Source organism: Lycorma delicatula, chromosome 1 (genome assembly GCF_047948215.1).
Source record: "Lycorma delicatula isolate Av1 chromosome 1, ASM4794821v1, whole genome shotgun sequence".
In the NCBI taxonomy this organism is placed as follows: Eukaryota; Metazoa; Arthropoda; class Insecta; order Hemiptera; family Fulgoridae; genus Lycorma; species Lycorma delicatula.
The window spans coordinates 295,042,835-295,063,211 of record NC_134455.1 but is presented as its reverse complement, the minus strand read 5'-3'; the positions used below and the strand labels follow the sequence as shown (position 1 = coordinate 295,063,211).

Genomic DNA, 20,377 nt, shown 5'->3' with positions numbered 1-20,377 from the left:
CTAATACGGAGGGAGATGTTGCCATAATGGTTGCTAGTAGCAGTATTCACTGGAGGCTCAGGTTCAGGGGTAGGGGTGTTGTTGCTCTGGAGAACGAGTCTGTCATGATAGTGGGGGTGTTCGTGTCACCAAATATAGACTTAGCTGAATTCACTCGCTTTATTGACATCTTGCAGGGTGTAATAATTAATTCGCCGAAGAAATTAGTCATGCTGGGAGACTTCAATAGTAAAATGGTGAATGCTGGTGAATAAAATAAAAAATGGTGAATAGGAGAGGGCAAATTCTGGCAGATCTGCTGAAAATAACTGGGTGTCGCTGTGTTGATGGCACCCCTACATACGTCACCAGAGGCCACCAGTCGGTCTTAGATTTGACCATCCTGGATAACAGATGGAGAGGAGAACAATACAATTGGATGGTCCTCCTTGATGAGATTGCCAGTGATCATCGTGCAACGAGACTAGACCTGATAGACGCAAATCTCCAGCGAGTGGAGTATCCCCGCCCACTGAATTTCACAGCCGATCAAATAGAAGTAATAGCCGATAGGTTAAGGGACAGGCAACAACAGACCCCTGAAGCTTTATCGAATATAGTTATGCAAGAGATAGACAGGATGGCAAATAATACTGCAAGGAGACGAAATGTATATTGGTGGACAGCCGAGATTGGTAAATTGAGACAAGAACTCCAGTCCGTAAGGAGAAGGAAACAGACAGAGATTACTTAGAAACGGTAGAGAGGAATATCAGCATGCAGCAAGAATGTATACTGAAACGAGAAGGGCCCTGAATAAAGCCATTAAAAAGAAGAAAAGAGAATGTTGGAGCAATCTCTGTAAAAAGCTAGACATTGACCCATGGGGTCAAGTTTATCGCATAGTGACGAAGAGATTCGGAAGACGATTGCCTGTGCTGCTGGACTGGGCAAACTCAGAGATACAGGTGGCGAATTTGTTCCCCAGAACGATGGCTGAAGACAGTGGACCCACACCCTGTGAGGGCAGGAGGTTTACCATTGATGAATTACAACTGGCAGCCAAAAGTCTGGCATTAAAGGAAAGCCCCGGGCCGGATAGGATCCCTGCAGCGGTAATAAAGGGTTTGATCAGGAAGACTCCCTGGGAGTTATTAGAGATCGCTAGTTATGGTTTAGAGAGGAAGTTTTTCCCTGCATGTTGGAAGGAGGCCAGAGTGGTCTTCCTTCCTAAAGGTGCACCTACGGCTGAGGACGCCACTTATAGGCCGTTGAGTCTGCTAAATACCGTGGCTAAACTTGTAGAGAAGATGCTAGCGAGCAGAATTATACAGGAATTTCAACAGGGAGTCGGGATCAGTGCAAACCAATATGGTTTTTGGCGGGGGCGGTCCACGGTGCAGGTCATCGGTAGAATTTTGAACTGGGCCAACGAGGTCAAAAGAGGAACTTGGCATACTAGACGCATACCGTTGATAATCTCACTTGATATAAGGAATGCCTTCGGATCAGTTAGCTTGAGACATATAAATAGTGCGATGACCTCAAAGGAGCTGAGCCCTTATATACGTAGACAAATTGAGGATTATCTTTCAGATAGAAAATGTAGCTTCGTGGCCCGGGAGGGAAGGATACATTTCGAGATGCACTATGGGGTGCCGCAAGGATCAGTCCTGGGACTGCTGCTATGGTTGCTTGTCATAGACGACCTCCTGCTTAAAAGTTTCCCTGATGGAGTGGAATTGCTGGCTTATGCGGACGATCTCACAGTCCGTGTGGAGGGCAGAACGGATGATCAGGTACAAGAAAGAGTGAACGCGGCCACCCGCATTATATATGAGTGGATGGACTCTAAGGGTCTGAGTTTGTCATATGAAAAGTGTCGGTGTATTGCCATAACAGGCAGAAGGGAAGCAATGGGGCAGAAGACCCCATTGCTGTATTTATCAATGGTAATGTCATTGAGGAGATTCACAGTCTGAAGTATTTGGGTGTCACCCTCCAGAGAAACGGTAAATACACTGAACACATAGATAACATCTGTAAGAGGGCCGAAAATATGGTGAGGGGTCTCAACATCATAATTTCAACACAGAACGCCCCTAGGGCATCCAAGCGCAGACTGTTAGCATCAACAATAATATCTTCACTCATGTATGCAGTACCTGTATGGCATCAGGCGATAGACATTGGACGTAACAAGGAGAAACTTGTCAGAATACACAGGAGGATACTACTTAGCGTGGTGGCCGCTTATAGGACGGTGTCCTACTAAGCACTCTGTGTGCTTGCGGGGGTGCCGATCAATCTCATCGCGAAATACAGGGTTGAGAGGTCTAAGGGAAAAATAGAACTAGAGGCCAAAGAGGAAATCAATACTTTGTGGCAAGAAAAATGGACCAATGATGGTGTGGGTCGATGGACGAGGCGGTTCATTCCTGAGATTACACCGTGGGTAAGAAGTAAGAAGAGGATACGGTGAAATAGACCATTACTTGACACAATTTTTCTGTGGACACGGTGTATTTAATTATTATTTAAATAAAATAGGCAGAAGAGAAGAAACAACCTGTATGTATTGTGACCAACTTGACGATGCGGAGCACAACTTTTTCATGTGTGACAGGTGGACCGTATTGAGATTTAATTAGAACATCAATGGATTAACACCTGACAATATAGTGCAATTTATGACTAGCAGTGAATATAACTGGAACACAGTAGCAGGTTATGTTAGGCAGATTCTAACCCAGAAATATGTTGATGAAAGAAGCCAAGGATATTAGTATAGACTAGGGTAGGGAGGAAAGCCTCAGCGGGGAGGGCCGACATGCTGAGGTGTGTCGGTTCCAATGAGCCGCTGGGGACTCCAGGGGCTTTTAGTTAGGAATATTAGAAAAGGAAGATCAGTGAAAAGACCGGACACCATGCCATGACAAACCAGTTATGGCGTGGTGTCAGAAATGGGCAAATCTAAATAAGGAACACTCAAAAGAGCTGAACCGGTGGGCCGACCTTCCATGCCGGACGTACAGCCAGTAGGTGGGGAGGCCCATTAGAGCCAAAAGACACTCCCCTGGGTGGCGTAATACCAACAAGTCGGTCCGGCCCAGGGGAGTTGAGAGAAGAATTTGATTTCTAAATCTTTGCTTAACCATGATATAATCTATCTGATACCTTGCAGTACCACCTGGTTTTTTCCATGTGTATATTGTTCTATAATGATTCTTAAACTGGGTGTTGGCAATAACTAAATTATACATCGTGCAAAGCTCTTAAGTTGGTCCCCTCTTTCATTCCTTTTGCCCAGCCCATATTTATCCACAATATTTCTTTCCTTACCTTTTCCAGTGCTTGCGTTCCAATCTCCAACTATTATTTTACATTTTCATCCCCTTCTATGTATTTAATTGCTTCATCAATTTCTTTGTATACACACTCTACCTCATCATCATCATGGGCCCTTGTAGGCTTACAGATGTTAACAATCGTTGTCTGCTTAGATTTTGATTTAATCCTGACTACAATGATTTTGTCGTTATGCATTTTGAAATACTGTGCTCTCTTTCCTATCTTCTTGTTCATTGCAAAACTTCTCCTTCCTGTCCTTTATTTGAAACTGTGTTAATTATTCTAAAATCACTTGACCAAAAGTCGTTTTCCTCTTCCCGCCTACCCTTGATAATTCCTACTACATGTACATTTATTCTATCCATTTCCCTGTTTAAATTTTCTAACCTACCAACCTTTTTTATACTTCTAACATTCCAAACTGACTCATAGAATTTTATTTTTTAATTTTCTGGTGACCCCTTCCTTAGTAGTCCCCACCCAGAGATCTGAATGGGGGACTAGTTTACCTCCAGAATATTTTACCAAGGAAGGCGCCTTCATCTTTGTTATATGAAAATGCAGAGTTACATTTTCTTGAAAAAAAAGCAGCTGTAGTTTTCCATTGCTTTCAGCTGTGCAGTATTCAGAAGATTGAATGATGTTGATATGGCCGTTAAGGTCCTCCTGACCTACGCCTTTAACAACTACTGAATGAAAGAGCTGCTGGCCTCTTTCAGGAATCATTCCTTATTCTGGCTTGATACCTCTGCAATGTGGTTGCATCTTCAGTCCAGCTACTCTGTATCACCGAGTACTCAAGCCCCCTTACCATCAGCTAGGTCTCATTATTCATTGAGGGAGTTATCTTGTATAAAAAAAAGTGATTTAAAAAAATTTTTAAATCTATTTTTTTAAATTTTGATCGACTCCTTTACCCCCAACATTGCCCCAAAGTATTTTGTTTACTTGCACTATTATTATTCAAGGACAAAAAAAATTTGGTTTAACGATATGCAATAAATAAAAAAAAAAAACTTTTTTGAGGAAGGGGAGAATTTGGAGGCAGGATATTTTTAAAATTGTAAAATAAGCATGTATATATATACTGAGCTTATATAAAGTGTAGCTATGATTGCAAAATTTTTAGGAAGTTGACCCCAAAGAAACTATCTACCTCATCCCCTTTCTGTTTTCCTGTTTAGCCTCCAGTAACTACCGTTTAGATAATACTTCAGAGGATGAATGAGGATGATATGTATGAGTGTAAATGAAGTGTAGTCTTGTACATTCTCAGTTTGACCATTCCTGAGATGTGGTTAATTAAAACCCAACCACCAAAGAACACCGGTATCCATGATCTAGTATTCAAATCTATGTAAAAATAGCTGACTTTACTAGGACTTGAACGCTGGAACTCTCGACTTCCAAATCAGCTGATTTGGAAAGACGCGTTCACCACTAGACCAACCTGGTGGGTATCTACCTCATCCCCTGGAGATATTGACCCCAACCGTTATCAACAAATTGCCTCATATACAAGAATCTCTGTGCCAGATTTCATCAAAATCAGCTTATCCAGTCAAAAGTTATTAAACTTCAAACATGTCAATATAGGTACATTATCTATGTACTATGTATGAACATTAATCCCTACTTATTGTTTTTTGGGGTCCCTGAGTCATGAAATGAAATTAAAAAAATTGTACCCCATTTTTTGACTATCCCATAATTTCCTTCTTGCAGCATATCTCTAGAGCTATGATGCCAGGACAGTAAAGAAATGTGAGTGAGTGAAAGTGTGGTAATGCTTTCTTTTAGTGATATTTTATAAAAATGGACTTAAGGTAACAGAAACAAGATCACAAGTAGCAAGAACAATAGCATTGAATAAATTCTCTTTTCAACAAGGGTCCAAATTCATCACAGATAAGTATTAAATTAAATCATGCCATTCACGAATAACTAAACGCTAAAGAGTGATTTAAACTTTTATATGCACATTTTATGATTGCCTATTTTATGCCTGGTTATTCCAACCTCTCAGAAACTACAATAAGACTATAGGTTTATCATAGGTCTATAGGTTTATCATAAATGAATCAAGATAAAAACATACCCAAAAAAAAATGAATAATGACAATCAACAATAAATACTAGAGTAAATCTATATCATAATGTCAGACATCTAGAACTAGCAGTTTTTTGTCTAGTGAGTGTTAAGAATAGAATATATATGTAGTTAAAATTTTTGTAATTTTCAGGATTTGTAATTTTTTACATAATTTAAAATCAGATGGATGGTTCAGATCTTTTTAAATGTATCTATGACATAGAACAGTGGGTTAAAACAAATGTAGTTTTCTTGTTAAAATTTTCTTCAGTTAATTATTTATTCTCATATGTTCTTAAATTGCAAATACTTGAAGTATCTGTAATGTTGAGCTTACTTAGTGTTATTCTTGAAGATTTTGTTTTACGCAATATTATTGTAAAACATTATCATGAATTTGTTGACTGTTGGGTTAATGTTGCTAACATTTTGTTTTTTATTGTTTTGGTGCATGATTTTTATAATTCTGATTTTACAAGATTTAGATGTTTTTTGTTTAGGAACATCAACATAAAAATCAGAATCTAATTATTGATGAGGCAGAAATGAACAATGTTGTTTATATGTATGGCTGCACAGAGTCCACTCTTATTGTAAAAGGAAAATTAAATTCCATTTTCCTTGACTCATGTAAAAAAACTGCAATTGTTTTTGACTCCTTAATATCATCAATTGAATTTGTCAACTGTCAATCTGTTCAAATGCAGGTAAACTTTTTTTTTAAGTGACTTGAAATCAACTCTCTTGTTTATTTTATAAATTATCTATTTTTTGGATTGTATGTATTTACTTTTTTTTTATTTTACTTTTCTACTACTTTACTGAAATCTCTCAGTGATTACTTTATGGAGTGTATAACTTTTTTTTAAATTTTTTACAAAGATTACTTACCAAAATTTACCTTTTAATTTTCAAGGTTAAATCATCTTTGAGATTTTTATTATATTAACCTTATTTTAAAATTCTAAATAGTAAAATAAGCATGTTCCTATTTCACGTTAATCTGATCTTTAAAACGAAACAAAATTTAATGTTTCAATTAAGATTACTCATACAGTTCAAATTAATTAGTAAAATTAATGTTAATATAATCTTATTAACCATTTTTAAGTGATTAATCTTAGAATTTTTTAATTAAAACTATAGCAAAACTTATCATAACATAATGATTTTTATAATTAATGATAGTATCTGATTTTAATTACCCATTTTCCCTTCAAGTGTATCAGTAAGACAATGATTTCTGCATGCATAAGAGCATAATTTCATTTTACTTTCTTTATAACTTGGCAGCTGTTTTCCTAAATTGGTAGCAAAATTATAGATAAATAATACATCAAATTTCATTCCATTTTGAAAAGAATACTTGTCATTGTGCCATACCATTTTATGTTATTCATACATTATTTTAATACGTTCGCTGGGGCGGTTAAAATAGGAAACTTAACCATCTTGCTGTACTGGCAACTTTGAAGTCGTATAGTAATCGCCCACTGTGTGTTACGGCACATATTGGCCCGTCTTGAGGCTTTGTACTGTGCGTGTAGTTTTTATACATATTTACTCTATATGCTGAACTGTTTGACCTTGGGTTTTCGTTTGATATACATTTGGTCATACCACTTATCAGATTGTTTTTCAATCTCTTTCAATTTTATTTCCTTTTCATATATTTTTATCACAAATTATTCAATAAAACATTCATAATATTACTTAATCTTATAGTTGATGGTTTTTATTTATAAGTTAAATTAATTATATTAAATTTATAAATAGTCACCTAATCCATTACTCAATGTTTTGATTTGTCAACTTTTATTATTCCTAAATTAAATATATGTTAAAATATTTTTGTTTAAAAAAAATCCATTCAAATGTATATTTAAATAATATAAACACTAAACAAACATAAAATTTATTTCCAGATAATTGGATCTGAATCAATTCACATAAAGTGTTTATATCCTTCCTAGTAAACATAATCCAAATTAATAAATTGATATATTTTGACTTCATTACGAATAGACACTAAATAAGAATATATATAAAGGAACTGTTTCAACTACAGTTAGTTCACATGTTTTCCAAGCGATTTTTTTTTTTTTTTTGTCTTCAGTCATTTGACTGGTTTGATGCAGCTCTCCAAGATTCCCTATCTAGTGCTAGTCGTTTCATTTCAGTATACCCTCTACATCCTACATCCCTAACAATTTGTTTTACATATTCCAAACGTGGCCTGCCTACACAATTTTTCCCTTCTACCTGTCCTTCCAATATTAAGGCGACTATTCCAGGATGCCTTAGTATGTGGCCTATAAGTCTGTCTCTTCTTTTAACTATATTTTTCCAAATGCTTCTTACTTCATCTATTTGCCGCAATACCTCTTCATTTGTCACTTTATCCACCCATCTGATTTTTAACATTCTCCTATAGCACCACATTTCAAAAGCTTCTAATCTTTTCTCCTCAGATACTCCGATCGTCCAAGTTTCACTGCCATATAAAGCGACACTCCAAACATACACTTTCAAAAATCTTTTCCTGACATTTAAATTAATTTTTGATGTAAACAAATTATATTTCTTACTGAAGGCTCGTTTAGCTTGTGCTATTCGGCATTTTATATCGCTCCTGCTTCGTCCATGTTTAGTAATTCTACTTCCCAAATAACAAAATTCTTCTACCTCCATAATCTTTTCTCCTCCTATTTTCACATTCAGTAGTCCATCTTTGTTATTTCTACTACATTTCATTACTTTTGTTTTGTTCTTGTTTATTTTCATGCGATAGTTCTTGCGTAGGACTTCATCTATGCCGTTCATTGTTTCTTCTAAATCCTTTTTACTCTCGGCTAGAATTACTATATCATCAGCAAATCGTAGCATCTTTATCTTTTCACCTTGTACTGTTACTCCGAATCTAAATTGTTCTTTAACATCATTAACTGCTAGTTCCATGTAAAGATTAAAAAGTAACGGAGATAGGGAACATCCTTGTCGGACTCCCTTTCTTATTACGGCTTCTTTCTTATGTTCTTCAATTGTTACTGTTGCTGTTTCGTTTCTGTACATGTTAGCAATTGTTCTTCTATCTCTGTATTTGAACCCTAATTTTTTTAAAATGCTAAACATTTTATTCCAGTCTACGTTATCGAATGCCTTTTCTAGGTCTATAAACGCCAAGTATGTCGGTTTGTTTTTCTTTAATCTTTCTTCTACTATTAATCTGAGGCCTAAAATTGCTTCCCTTGTCCCTATACTTTTCCTGAAACCAAATTGGTCTTCTCCTAACACTTCTTCCACTCTCCTCTCAATTCTTCTGTATAGAATTCTAGTTAAGATTTTCGATGCATGACTAGTTAAACTAATTGTTCTTTATTCTTCACATTTATCTGCCCCTGCTTTCTTTGATATCATGACTGTAACACTTTTTTTGAAGTCTGACGGAAATTCCCCTTTTTCATAAATATTACACACCAGTTTGTATAATCTATCAATCGCTTCCTCACCTGCACTGCGCAGTAATTCTACAGGTATTCCGTCTATTCCAGGAGCCTTTCTGCCATTTAAATCTTTTAATGCTCTCTTAAATTCAGATCTCAGTATTGTTTCCCCCATTTCATCCTCCTCAACTTCCTCTTTTTCCTCTATAACACCATTTTCTAATTCATTTCCTCCGTATAACTCTTCATCAATATATTCCACCCATCTATCGACTTTACCTTTCGTATTATATATTGGTGTACCATCTTTGTTTAACACATTATTAGATTTTAATTTATGTACCCGAAAATTTTCCTTTACTTTCCTGTATGCTCCGTCTATTTTACCAATGTTCATTTCTCTTTCCACTTCTGAACACTTTTCTTAAATCCACTCTTCTTTCGCCAGTTTGCACTTCCTGTTTATAGCATTTCTTAATTGCCGATAGTTCCTTTTACTTTCTTCATCACTAGCATTCTTATATTTTCTACGTTCATCCATCAGCTGCAATATATCGTCTGAAACCCAAGGTTTTCTACCAGTTCTCTTTATTCCGCCTAAGTTTGCTTCTGCTGATTTAAGAATTTCCTTTTTAACATTCTCCCATTCTTCTTCTACATTTTCTACCTTATCTTTTTTACCCAGACCTCTTGCGATGTCCTCCTCAAAAATCTTCTTTACCTTTTCTTCCTCAAGCTTCTCTAAATTCCACCGATTCATCTGACACCTTTTCTTCAGGTTTTTAAAGCCCAATCTACATTTCATTATCACCAAATTATGGTCGCTATCAATGTCTGCTCCAGGGTAAGTTTTGCAGTCAACGAGTTGATTTCTAAATCTTTGCTTAACCATGATATAATCTATCTGATACCTTGCAGTATCGTCTGGCTTTTTCCAAGTGTATATTCTTCTATTATGATTTTTAAATTGGGTGTTGGCAATTACTAAATTATACTTCGTGCAAAACTCTATAAGTCGGTCCCCTCTTTCATTCCTTTTGCCCAGCCTGTATTCACACACTATATTTCCTTCCTTGCGTTTTCCAATGCTTGCATTGCAATCTCCAACTATTATTAAATTTTCATCTCCTTTTACGTGTTTAATTGCTTCATCAATCTCTTCATATACACACTCTACCTCATCATCATCATGGGTGCTTGTAGGCATATAGACGTTAACAATCGTTGTCGTTTTAGGTTTTGATTTTATCCTTATTAAAATGATTCTATCGCTATGCGTTTTGAAATACTCTACTCTCTTCCCTATCTTCTTGTTCATCACGAAACCTACTCCTGCCTGCCCATTATTTGAAGCTGAGTTAATTACTCTAAAATCACCTGACCAAAAGTCGCTTTCCTCTTCCCACCAAACCTCACTAATTCCTACTACATCCACATTTATCCTATCCATTTCTCTTTTTAAATTTTCTAGCCTACCAACCTTTTTTAAGCTTCTAACATTCCACGCTCCGACTCGTAGAATGTTATTTTTTAATTTTCTGGTGACCCCTTCCTTAGTAGTCCCCACCCGGAGATCCGAACGGGGGACCAGTTTACCTCCGGAATATTTTACCTAGGAAGGCGCCTCCATCATTGCTATATGAAAATGCAGAGAGCCACATTTTCTTGGAAAAAAAGCAGCTGTAGTTTTCCATTGCTTTCAGCTGCACAGTACTCAGAGGACTGAGTGATGTTGATATGGTCGTTTAAATCATTCTGACTCACGCCCCTAACAACTACTGAAAGAGCTGCTGCCCTCTTTCAGGAATCATTCCTTAGTCTGGCTTTCAACAGATACCTCTCTGATATGGTTGCACCTTCGGTCTAGCTACTCTGAATCCCTGAGCACTCAAGCCCCCTCACCAACGGCAAGGTCTCATGATTCATAGAGGAGGATTCCAAGCGATATCGTAGACTATAAAATCGTTTTAAAAAATATTTTTAGTTATAAAGACCAAGTACAATACAGCAACAATGAGGCCCATACAGTGCGAGAGTTAAGTTTAATAACTTATCAATCAGCACTGTACTGGAATTACACAAACGAAGACAAGCACACAGCAACTCCCTATTACAGCACATATATGCGCCGTACCGCAACAAACGTGTTAACTTAAGCTGCATTCAGAATAAAAGTATTTATGGTTTTTTTATAGTAAAGAGACTTTAAAAAGATGATAAGCATTTTTATAAGAAGGATATAGAATAAATGTTTTATGAGACTATCCTCATTTAAACAGAATGAAATTCAAATGATAACCATATAAAGTAGAACTTATTTACTAACTTTATTAAATAGAACGTATATTCATTATTTACATTATAGAAGGGTGGGCTGAAAAGTTACTGGCCTGACACATAGATGGCACCAGCAGGTCTAATTTCTTACTCGCATTCTGTAATACTATCCTTCACTGGCTTGTATACCAAATTTCAGGTTAGTAGCTCTATTGTCTAGGTTTGACAGCCTACTGAAAAAGACATCTTTGTGATTTTCATGAAAATAGAGAAACTAGAAAAATTAATGGTTAAAAAAATTCTATGAGAAAGGTTGAACACCATTTGAAATCAAACAAGAAATAGATTCAACACAAAAATACTCTTCTCCATCATATTCAATGATAAAATAGTGGATTTCTGAATTAAAAAAGATCTCAAAAGCGATTATGACAAACCATGCTCTGGACAGCTGGTTGAGGTCACAACTCCTGAAATGATAGAGAAAATTCACATTATCATTCTAGGGGATGGCAGATTAAAATTGCATGAGATAGCTGAGACTGTTAAAATGTCAAAGGAGTGTGTAGGTAATATTTTATATAATTATCTGGGCATGGAGAAGTTATGCACAAGGTGGGTGCCATGTTTGCTAACACTCAAGCAAAACTTGCTATGAAAAACTGTTTGAGGTGAGAATTTGGTGCTGTACAAGTGGAACACCAGTGAATTTTTGTGTCTATTAATAACTGTGGATGAGACTGGGTCCACCACTACACTTCTGAAAGTAAACACCAGTCAAAACAGTGGGTAGGACCAATTGAACCAACCCCAAAGAAGGCAAAAACAACTTTGTCAGACAATAAGGTTATGGTGACTGTTTTCTGGGATGCAAAAGGAATTATCCTTATTAATTGCATTAAAAAGGGTAAAATAATCAATGGTGAATACTGCACAAATTTCTTGCAACGTTTGAGCAATGTTGTAAAAAGAAAACTACCACATATGGCAAAAAAAAACCTTTGTTTCACCTTGACAGTGCACTAGCACATTTGTCAATTGTTACAATGGCTAAAATCAATGAACTGAAGATTCAAAACCACCTTGTTTGCCAGATTTAGCACCCAGAAACTATCACCTAGTTCCTAACCTCAAAAATTACTTGGTTGACAATGATTTGAGAGCAACAAGGAAGTCGGCTACATTATGTATACCTCTTTTTTTATTTTTGTATGTTGTGTAATGTTCTGTAAATTATTCTTTAAATGATTTATTGGTTTTATCTATATAAATATTTTTGCATTTAATTTAGTATATTCCTCTTAATTGCTCTATTACTATTGTTATTTTTTAAATATTCTATATTTTTTATATGCTCTTTTTTATTTGTTTTTATCATATTCATTAATATTTTTTTATATGTTATTTATGTAATTTTATTTTAGGTATAAACAACTATTAATATTTGAATTATTTTTTGTTGTATTTAGATATAATTATTTTAGTATTTTTATTCTGCTTTTTATAAACTTTTTTCCAAAATTTCACTATCAAAACTATTAAATATTGCTATTTGTTTTATTTTATATATTTCTTTTCTGAGTTTATTTTTATTGTTTTTTGTATAATGAATTGCTGTAAATATCATGTTTTATATTTATAGATTTTTTGTGACGATGGGTATATAAACTGAAGATGTATGTTAAATGAAAGAGAAACACTGCAAGTTTGTGTGTGAAAGCTAGCACATGCAGATTGTTTCCAGAACACACAAACAGCACATGTTCGATTCAGTTACATGTGTTAGGAATGAATACCATCTTGTGTACAATGAAGAACCCCCTCGCATGAAAATAACTTCCAACGATGGGACAAACAACTCAAACTGGCAGCCTACTGAAGCAAACACAACCATCAGTGTCTGATGACTGTTGAAGCAGTGCAAACAAGTTTCTTGCATTGCCTGAAGAAATCTGTGCGGCAGTGTTCTAGACAGCTGGGCATACCTACAACAATTCTTCACAAAGTGTTAAAAAGATGGTTCTGTTATACTGCATACAAAATTCAGGTGTTACAACTTTATCCACAGGACAAAGTGAAATGATTTGATTTTGTCTATCCAGACTTTCTGGATAGGTTAGAGCAGGATGATTTTTAAACAAGTTCATTTTCAGTGATGAGGCAATGTTTCATGTTTTTGGTCAAGTACATCGGGATACTGTTAATTTATGGGGTACTGAACCTCCACATGCTGTTATTGAACATCAACGTTACAGTGAGAAAATGAATGTGTGATACGTTACTGGATGAGACATAATTATTGGCCCCTTCTTTTTTGCTGAAAAAACAATAATACAGAACAACATCCTGAATATGTCCCAAATACCGTAAAATTCTATTTTCCAGTTGGATAGAGCTCCTTTACATCTTGCTGCAATCATGCAGAATTTTCTTAACAAAACATTTCCTCAGCGATGGGTTGGACAAGAATGGTGGATTGCCTGGTCCCCATGGTCTCCAGACTTTATTCTCCAGGATTTCGATTTTGGGGTTATGTAAAAACACAAGTGTATTTTGTTCAAGTTCAAAATTTGAACCATTTAAAAGAAGGGATCACTGAAACTGTTTCTTCTATCATGCTGCATATTCTCTGCCATGTATGGCAAGAGACTGGATATTGTCTTCATATCTGCAGGGCAACTAAGGGAGCACACATTGAAATCTACTGAATCGGTAAGAAACTTGGAGTGTTTCTCTTTCATTTAAATCGTTTATAAAACCCCACTATTACTTTACAGACATACTGAACATATATATAAAGATATATATATATTTATATATATTTTTTTTTAAATCTACCATTTCAAGACCCACATCATCTCTAATACTACTAATAAATTATACTAATACTAATAATTATTATTGTAATATAGTTCAACTTGATCCATCCAAGTACAGAATTAAATAAAGTAAAATGACACTCACCTTATTTTTTCATAATGTCTACAATAGTACTTTCATGGCAACCCACATCATCAGTTGTAATTCTTGTTTATAACATGTTTATTAACAAATTACATATTAAAACTAAAAAAAAATTAAAATATATAATATATATATATATAAGATATAATTAAGATTAAACATTTTTTAAATTATAATTTTTTTATAAAAAATATTAAAAATTAATAATTAAAATTAAAAGTTACATACATAAAAATAAGACATCAGTTACAATAAAATTAAAATGAAATTAAACAGGATAAAAACAAAACATACTACTTGTTTGGCCAGCCAATACAAGTAGTATGTTTTGTTTTGTACTGTATGAATAATTCAAATTTAGGTATTATCATTATCTTTATCTGAAAATGTTCTGCCATCTATTGCCACCCTTATAAGTGTGTCATCCTCATACTCTGCAGGTTGATCAAGTTGAATCTCTGCTTGTATTTATAATCTCCGTTTTTAATTTCAAATATTTCAAAATTAGTTTCAATATCAAAAATAGAATGTTTATTATTAATGAGTTGGTCAACAATGTTAAAGAAACCCAACCTTTTATTTTTATAGTCTAAAATGCTCAAGAAATCTGGCTTTAAAAGATCTAATAGTGTTGTGATTACAGTCATTACATTTTATTTTATTTTATAAATCCCACATAAATTATATGAATCAGTATGATTATTGTTTTTTAAATATTTTATTATATGATTATTCATTTTATATGCATGTTTAAATTTATTATTATCATAAACTTTTGTTGTATTTACGACAATACTAACAGTATATGAATATGTTAAATACACATTATCAATTTTATGTGTATTATTTATTGGTTTTAGAGTTGTTATACTATTAATTTTTGAAATTTGATTTTTATATATATTATCAATTAATAAATCATTAAATCCATTATGAATAACAATTTGTTTTATATTTTTCATTTCTCTGTTTAATTTATTTTTATTATTTTGAGTGTAAATGATCGCTCTATTAACCATGTTTGTATACATGTTAATTTTGTGAGACCAAAGGTGATTTGATTTTATTTGGGTTGTAATTTTATTGGCTGTGGCTTTCTTGTATACTGAAGTGATAATTTGATTATTTTTATAATTTCAATACTAATAACATGTATATAATTTATTATTCTATTTATGTCTATTTCAAAAGTGAATTTTAAATCATTACAATATGAATTGAGCTTATTTAAAATTATGAGGTCTTCATCACATATAACTGGATTGTAAACAACAAAAATATCATAGCACAACAAGTCAATAACAAGATATTATGTGTATGAATAATGCCATAAACAATTTTATTCTTCTCAAAATCTTGTAAATAAATTTCGGACATGATAGCAGACAAAGGAAAACTCATTGGGAAGGTATTTTCCTGTGTGTAACATTTCATTAAATTTAAAGTAGTTTTGTTGGCTTTTATTTCTTATGGTGATTATGCTACATCAATAAAATTAAGGTCTTCATGATTGTATATTAATTAATTTATTTTTTATTATTTGAATTGTTTTGTCAATAGGTATGCTAGGATACACATTATTTATATCATAACTTACCATCCCAGTTTTTGCTCCCAATTGTTAAGATTTTTAACTTATTTACATATTCAACTCAATCTTTTATATTATAATTTAAATTAATTTTTATTCTAAGTATTTTATCTACTATTTTGGAAATAATGTACAATGGAGCAGATGTAAAATTAATAAATTAATCAGTTTTACATTTTTAATTTTTAAATCTTATATATTATGTATTTTAATTATCTTTTTGAGTTTAATATGTAATTTGGTAAATAAACATTTTATAAAGAACTACAACTGATGATGTGGGTTGGCACAAAAGTACTATTGTAGACATTATGAAAAAATAAGGTGAATGTCATTTTATATTTAATTCTGTTCTTGGGCTGGATCAAGTTGAGCTTCATTACAATAATATATATTTTCAGAATATTTCCAGCGATAACTTTAAATAAAGTTAATTTTAACTGTTAAAATTTTTCAGGTACTAGGTAAAGTACCAACAATTTCAATAGATAAAACAGATGGATGTCAGATTTATCTTAGTAAAGATTCATTGGAAGTTGAAATAATTACCTCAAAATCATCAGAAATCAATGTTCTTGTTCCTAAAGAAAATGGTGATTTTGTAAGTATTTTTATTTTTAATTTGTTGTTTTCTTTCAAAGTAAAATTTACAGATAAATTTTGTTTTGAAGATTTTTATTGTATGATAATTTACAGATCATACAATATTATATTGATTTATGTAGCATCTTTTATCCTTTTTGTTAGGAGTGTTTAATTAACTATATTATAAGAGTATCTTTTATTTTTTAATTTATTATTGTTTGATTCTCATTTTAAAAAATGACTTGTGAAATTTTTCTCTTAGAATTGTCTAATAACTTGCATATTTAAAACTGTTTATTTGTACACTCCCCTCGTTCCACCTAATGAAATCACATGAGTTCACTCAACTTGCCAAAAAGATTAAAGGATAGGAACCGTATGAAAAAAATAAAAAAAATGTTTAGCTAAAGTTAAAGAGAGAAATTTAATATTGGTTTTTTTTAAAATTTATTTCTTTTAACTCTGCATTTGTCTTCTGATTCTGCTATGGAAAACACCCTCTTATCACTTGTATTATTTACACCTATTCAATTTTTCGTTTCATGGCATTCCTTTACAACTCCTTATTATTATATTTTATGCTAGTATTTTGAAAATTACCTTTCATATGTATGTATTTCTGTATTTTTTTCTGAATTAATATTTGTGTTTCTCTTCAGTCTGCAGTGACAGTAATTTTTTTGAAAATGGACGATTACTGTTTCGTTTGCTTCAAAAAAAAAAAAAAGATTGTTAGTCAGCTGGCTGACTAACAATCTTTTTTTTTTGTAGTTGATCTGGATCAACTAGCTACAAATTGTTTGTAAACTTAAAAGAGAGTGAGAAATGAAATTGTTTTCTATTGTCTTCTTTACTGAGTCAAATATATTTTTTTCACTGCTATTGGTTACCACTCTGTTCAGAACAGAGTGTGACTTTAGCACTCAGACTGTGTCCTAGTACCTCATTCTTTAAGTGCATATAATAGCCATAGAAAAGACAAACCAACATCTGTAATGTTAAAAAATTTGAGTTAAAGATTTGCTCTCTTCATACAAATAGCACTGATCAACAATGATTTTGTTAAATAAGAGTGGATATCTGATTCTTGTAATATTTTTCATGCTGATTTCAAATATGAAATCAGAATTCTATCAGGCTTAGTTTTTTGCAACTACCATTCTTATTTAAAGGTAATATCGAACTCCATAAGCATACCATTTTGTGAACATATTTTATTGTATTATATCAACTAAATAGCTTTAGTTTATTTATTACAGTCCTTCAATTGTTGTCACATTGATTTGCTAGATATTAGTCATCATGTTTTTTATTTACACACTAAAATGAACAAGAATGTGACTCATTCTTCCTATTCATCTTACTGTAAACATATCATCCACTTATTAGTTATCTCTGTCATTATTATATTTACTTGAAAACTGTCGTGCAGACTAGAGAAATATTTTTAATTCTCATTCAGGTGCGAGTTCTCGTGTGTGTAACATTCAGTTTTGTAGCTGGCTTTTGTATTTGTGGGTATATGTTGTTCAGTAAAGTGAGTGTATGTTTATTGAATTAGTATATTTATAAATTGTTCTTAAACTAAATAAATTCTTTATATATTTATAAATTCTTTTTAAACTATATTAGTTATTGTAAAGTATTAACAATGCCTCGCAGTTGCATTAATCATCCAAACAATTTGTGCTACATTTGTGGTGAGGTAATATTGAGGTCTCAGAAAAAAATATGACGCCACTGGGGAAGTCATATGAACTGTACGTTGGATGTAAAGTAGGTGATCATAACAAATGTTAGACTCCTCATATTTACCCACCGGGTTGGTCTAGTGGTGAACGCATCTTCCCAAATCAGCTGATTTGAAAGTCGAGAATTCCAGCGTTCAAGTCCTGGTAAAGCCAGTTATTTTTACAACAGATTTGAATACTAGGTCGTGGATACCGGTGTTCTTTGGTGGTTGGGTTTTCAATTAACCACACATCTCAGGAATGGTCAAACTGAGAATGTACAAGACTACACTTCATTTACACTCATACATATCATCCTCCTTCATCCTCTGAAGAATTATCTAAACGGTAGTTACCGGAGGCTAAGCAGGAAAAAGAAAAAAGATTCCTCATATTTGCTGTGCTTCTTGTGTAACACTGTTGACTGGTTGGCTAAATGGATCATTTCATATTCGAACCGATGTGCCTTCTTCTCGTAAGATCAAAATATTTCATTAATTAAAATTTTATTTGGCTATAACTGTGGAACCAATTAAAATAATTACCACGTATGATATATAAGCTCTCAATGGGGGCTTATTACTGCAGTTAAGAAAAAGTCCAAAATCCAAATTCTTTTGGATGTTGGGTGCACAACTAGATGTTACAACAGTCCTAAATCCAAAATTTCAACATCCTACAACTAATCATTTTTGAGTTATGCGAGATACATATGTACGTACGTATGATCGTCATGCTGAAACTAGTCAAAATGGATATTGCCATTGCAATCTGAAATTTTTCGTGATCACAATACTTCCTTTCTTCTTTCAAGGAAATAAAAATACTGATATGTTGATAAAAATAATTTGTATATTTTTTTTGTAGGCTGAGTTTCCTGTGCCTGAACAATTCAAGACGACTGTGAAACCAACTGGACTGACTACAGTAGCTATTAAAAGCAAAAGCCAAATGTGTGAAGATTGTATAGATTAATATTGTTATTAAATAACGTCTGGTAAACAACTGCATAAAATTTAGTATATCTTTATTCAGTTGTACAGTATGTATTGACAAATTATGATTATGTTTAAATAAGGGTTCTATTATATTTTTAGGTTTTTTCGACTGTGATGCTATATTTTCGCCTTTATAACAGTTGTGTACAAAATTAGATTATTACAATAATGATGTCAATTTTATATTTTCCTTCTTCAATCAGGTACATTTGAAGATGAACAGAAACTTTACACTACAGCTACTGTAAACTTACTTATCAACTGATCAGATTACTTAAACTTTTTTTGTATCTGTATACAGTTTTCAGTGTATCAGATCATGGGTTGTATATTGAAAAATTTGCTAATGGTGGTTTTTTCAGTTTTCCTAACATTTGAGTTAAATGATTTGTTGCTGTGTAGTGAAAACTGCAACATTTATCAGTTAGAACTACTAGCCAAGACATAACGTATGGTGTTTATTAGTGTATTATAAACTATGTCAAAAGTAAATTCATATTAGGTTTAATGTAGTTTTTTGTCTTACACTGGAGCTTCATGATGAAAAGACATTGCAAACAATCCTTATTAAATGAGTAATAAGAAAATATGCAATTGACCTTATAAAGGAAATATAAATTTTACTCTTAACAAACAGCTATTTTCTGACTTAATATATTATATACGTTTTACTTAGTTTTGTTAATTTGGATAAAAAATATATGTTACATTAAAAATTTTATATTTTTCCTTTGCTTAACTTAAATATTTTTTCTTAGCTTAACTTTAACATTTTTTCAACTAGGAAGAAGTTGATTTCATTTTGGCCTAGGTGTTCTGTATATTAACTAATGAAAATTTTCATTTAATTTTTGTACTTTCTACATTATTTACTAAAGCTTGACTGTTGTTTGCTGGTTTGTATAGTATTTTTATTTTCAAAGAATTTTTGATACCATATCATGTCTAGTATTGATTTTTTAACTATTATTATTTTACACAATATATTTGATATTACATATTCATTGAATTGTTTTAAGACTTCCATTTGTGGAAGATATTATGTTACATGTTATGATGTAACATTTTATTTCATTGATATTAAAAAAAAAAAAAACAAAAAAAAACATCCTATTGAATAATAAAGCATTGAAAGATTAATGTTGTGGGTTTTATTTTAACATTTCTAATGTTAAATCTTAACATAAGAATAGTGATAATATACACAAGTTTTTTTTTTTTTGAGATTGAAGAAAGAAATCTTAATAACTTTAATGTTAAGCATGTGTCTTATCTAGCCTTATAATGTCACCAGGCTATTTCTGTTAACTGAACGTGAACAAATGCAGTACCCTTATTAAGTAGGTATTCAGATTCACTTAAAATTA

The 20,377-nt window shown here is 32.7% G+C and overlaps 1 protein-coding gene across 2 annotated transcripts in view; it reads left to right on the top strand.

Annotated features, from left to right (window-relative positions):
* The window catches only part of LOC142333070 (adenylyl cyclase-associated protein 1-like), a 160,148-nt gene extending 140,034 nt beyond the window's left edge, over nucleotides 1-20,114 (top strand). For both annotated transcript variants that reach the window (XM_075379898.1, XM_075379902.1), the window contains 3 exons: nucleotides 5,923-6,129; nucleotides 16,155-16,298; nucleotides 18,880-20,114. In XM_075379898.1, coding sequence (XP_075236013.1) covers nucleotides 5,923-6,129; nucleotides 16,155-16,298; nucleotides 18,880-18,987 — 459 coding nt within the window. In that variant the 3' untranslated portion in view covers nucleotides 18,988-20,114. The remainder of the gene's footprint in view (nucleotides 1-5,922; nucleotides 6,130-16,154; nucleotides 16,299-18,879) is intronic.
* The last annotated feature ends 263 nt before the right edge of the window (nucleotides 20,115-20,377 follow it).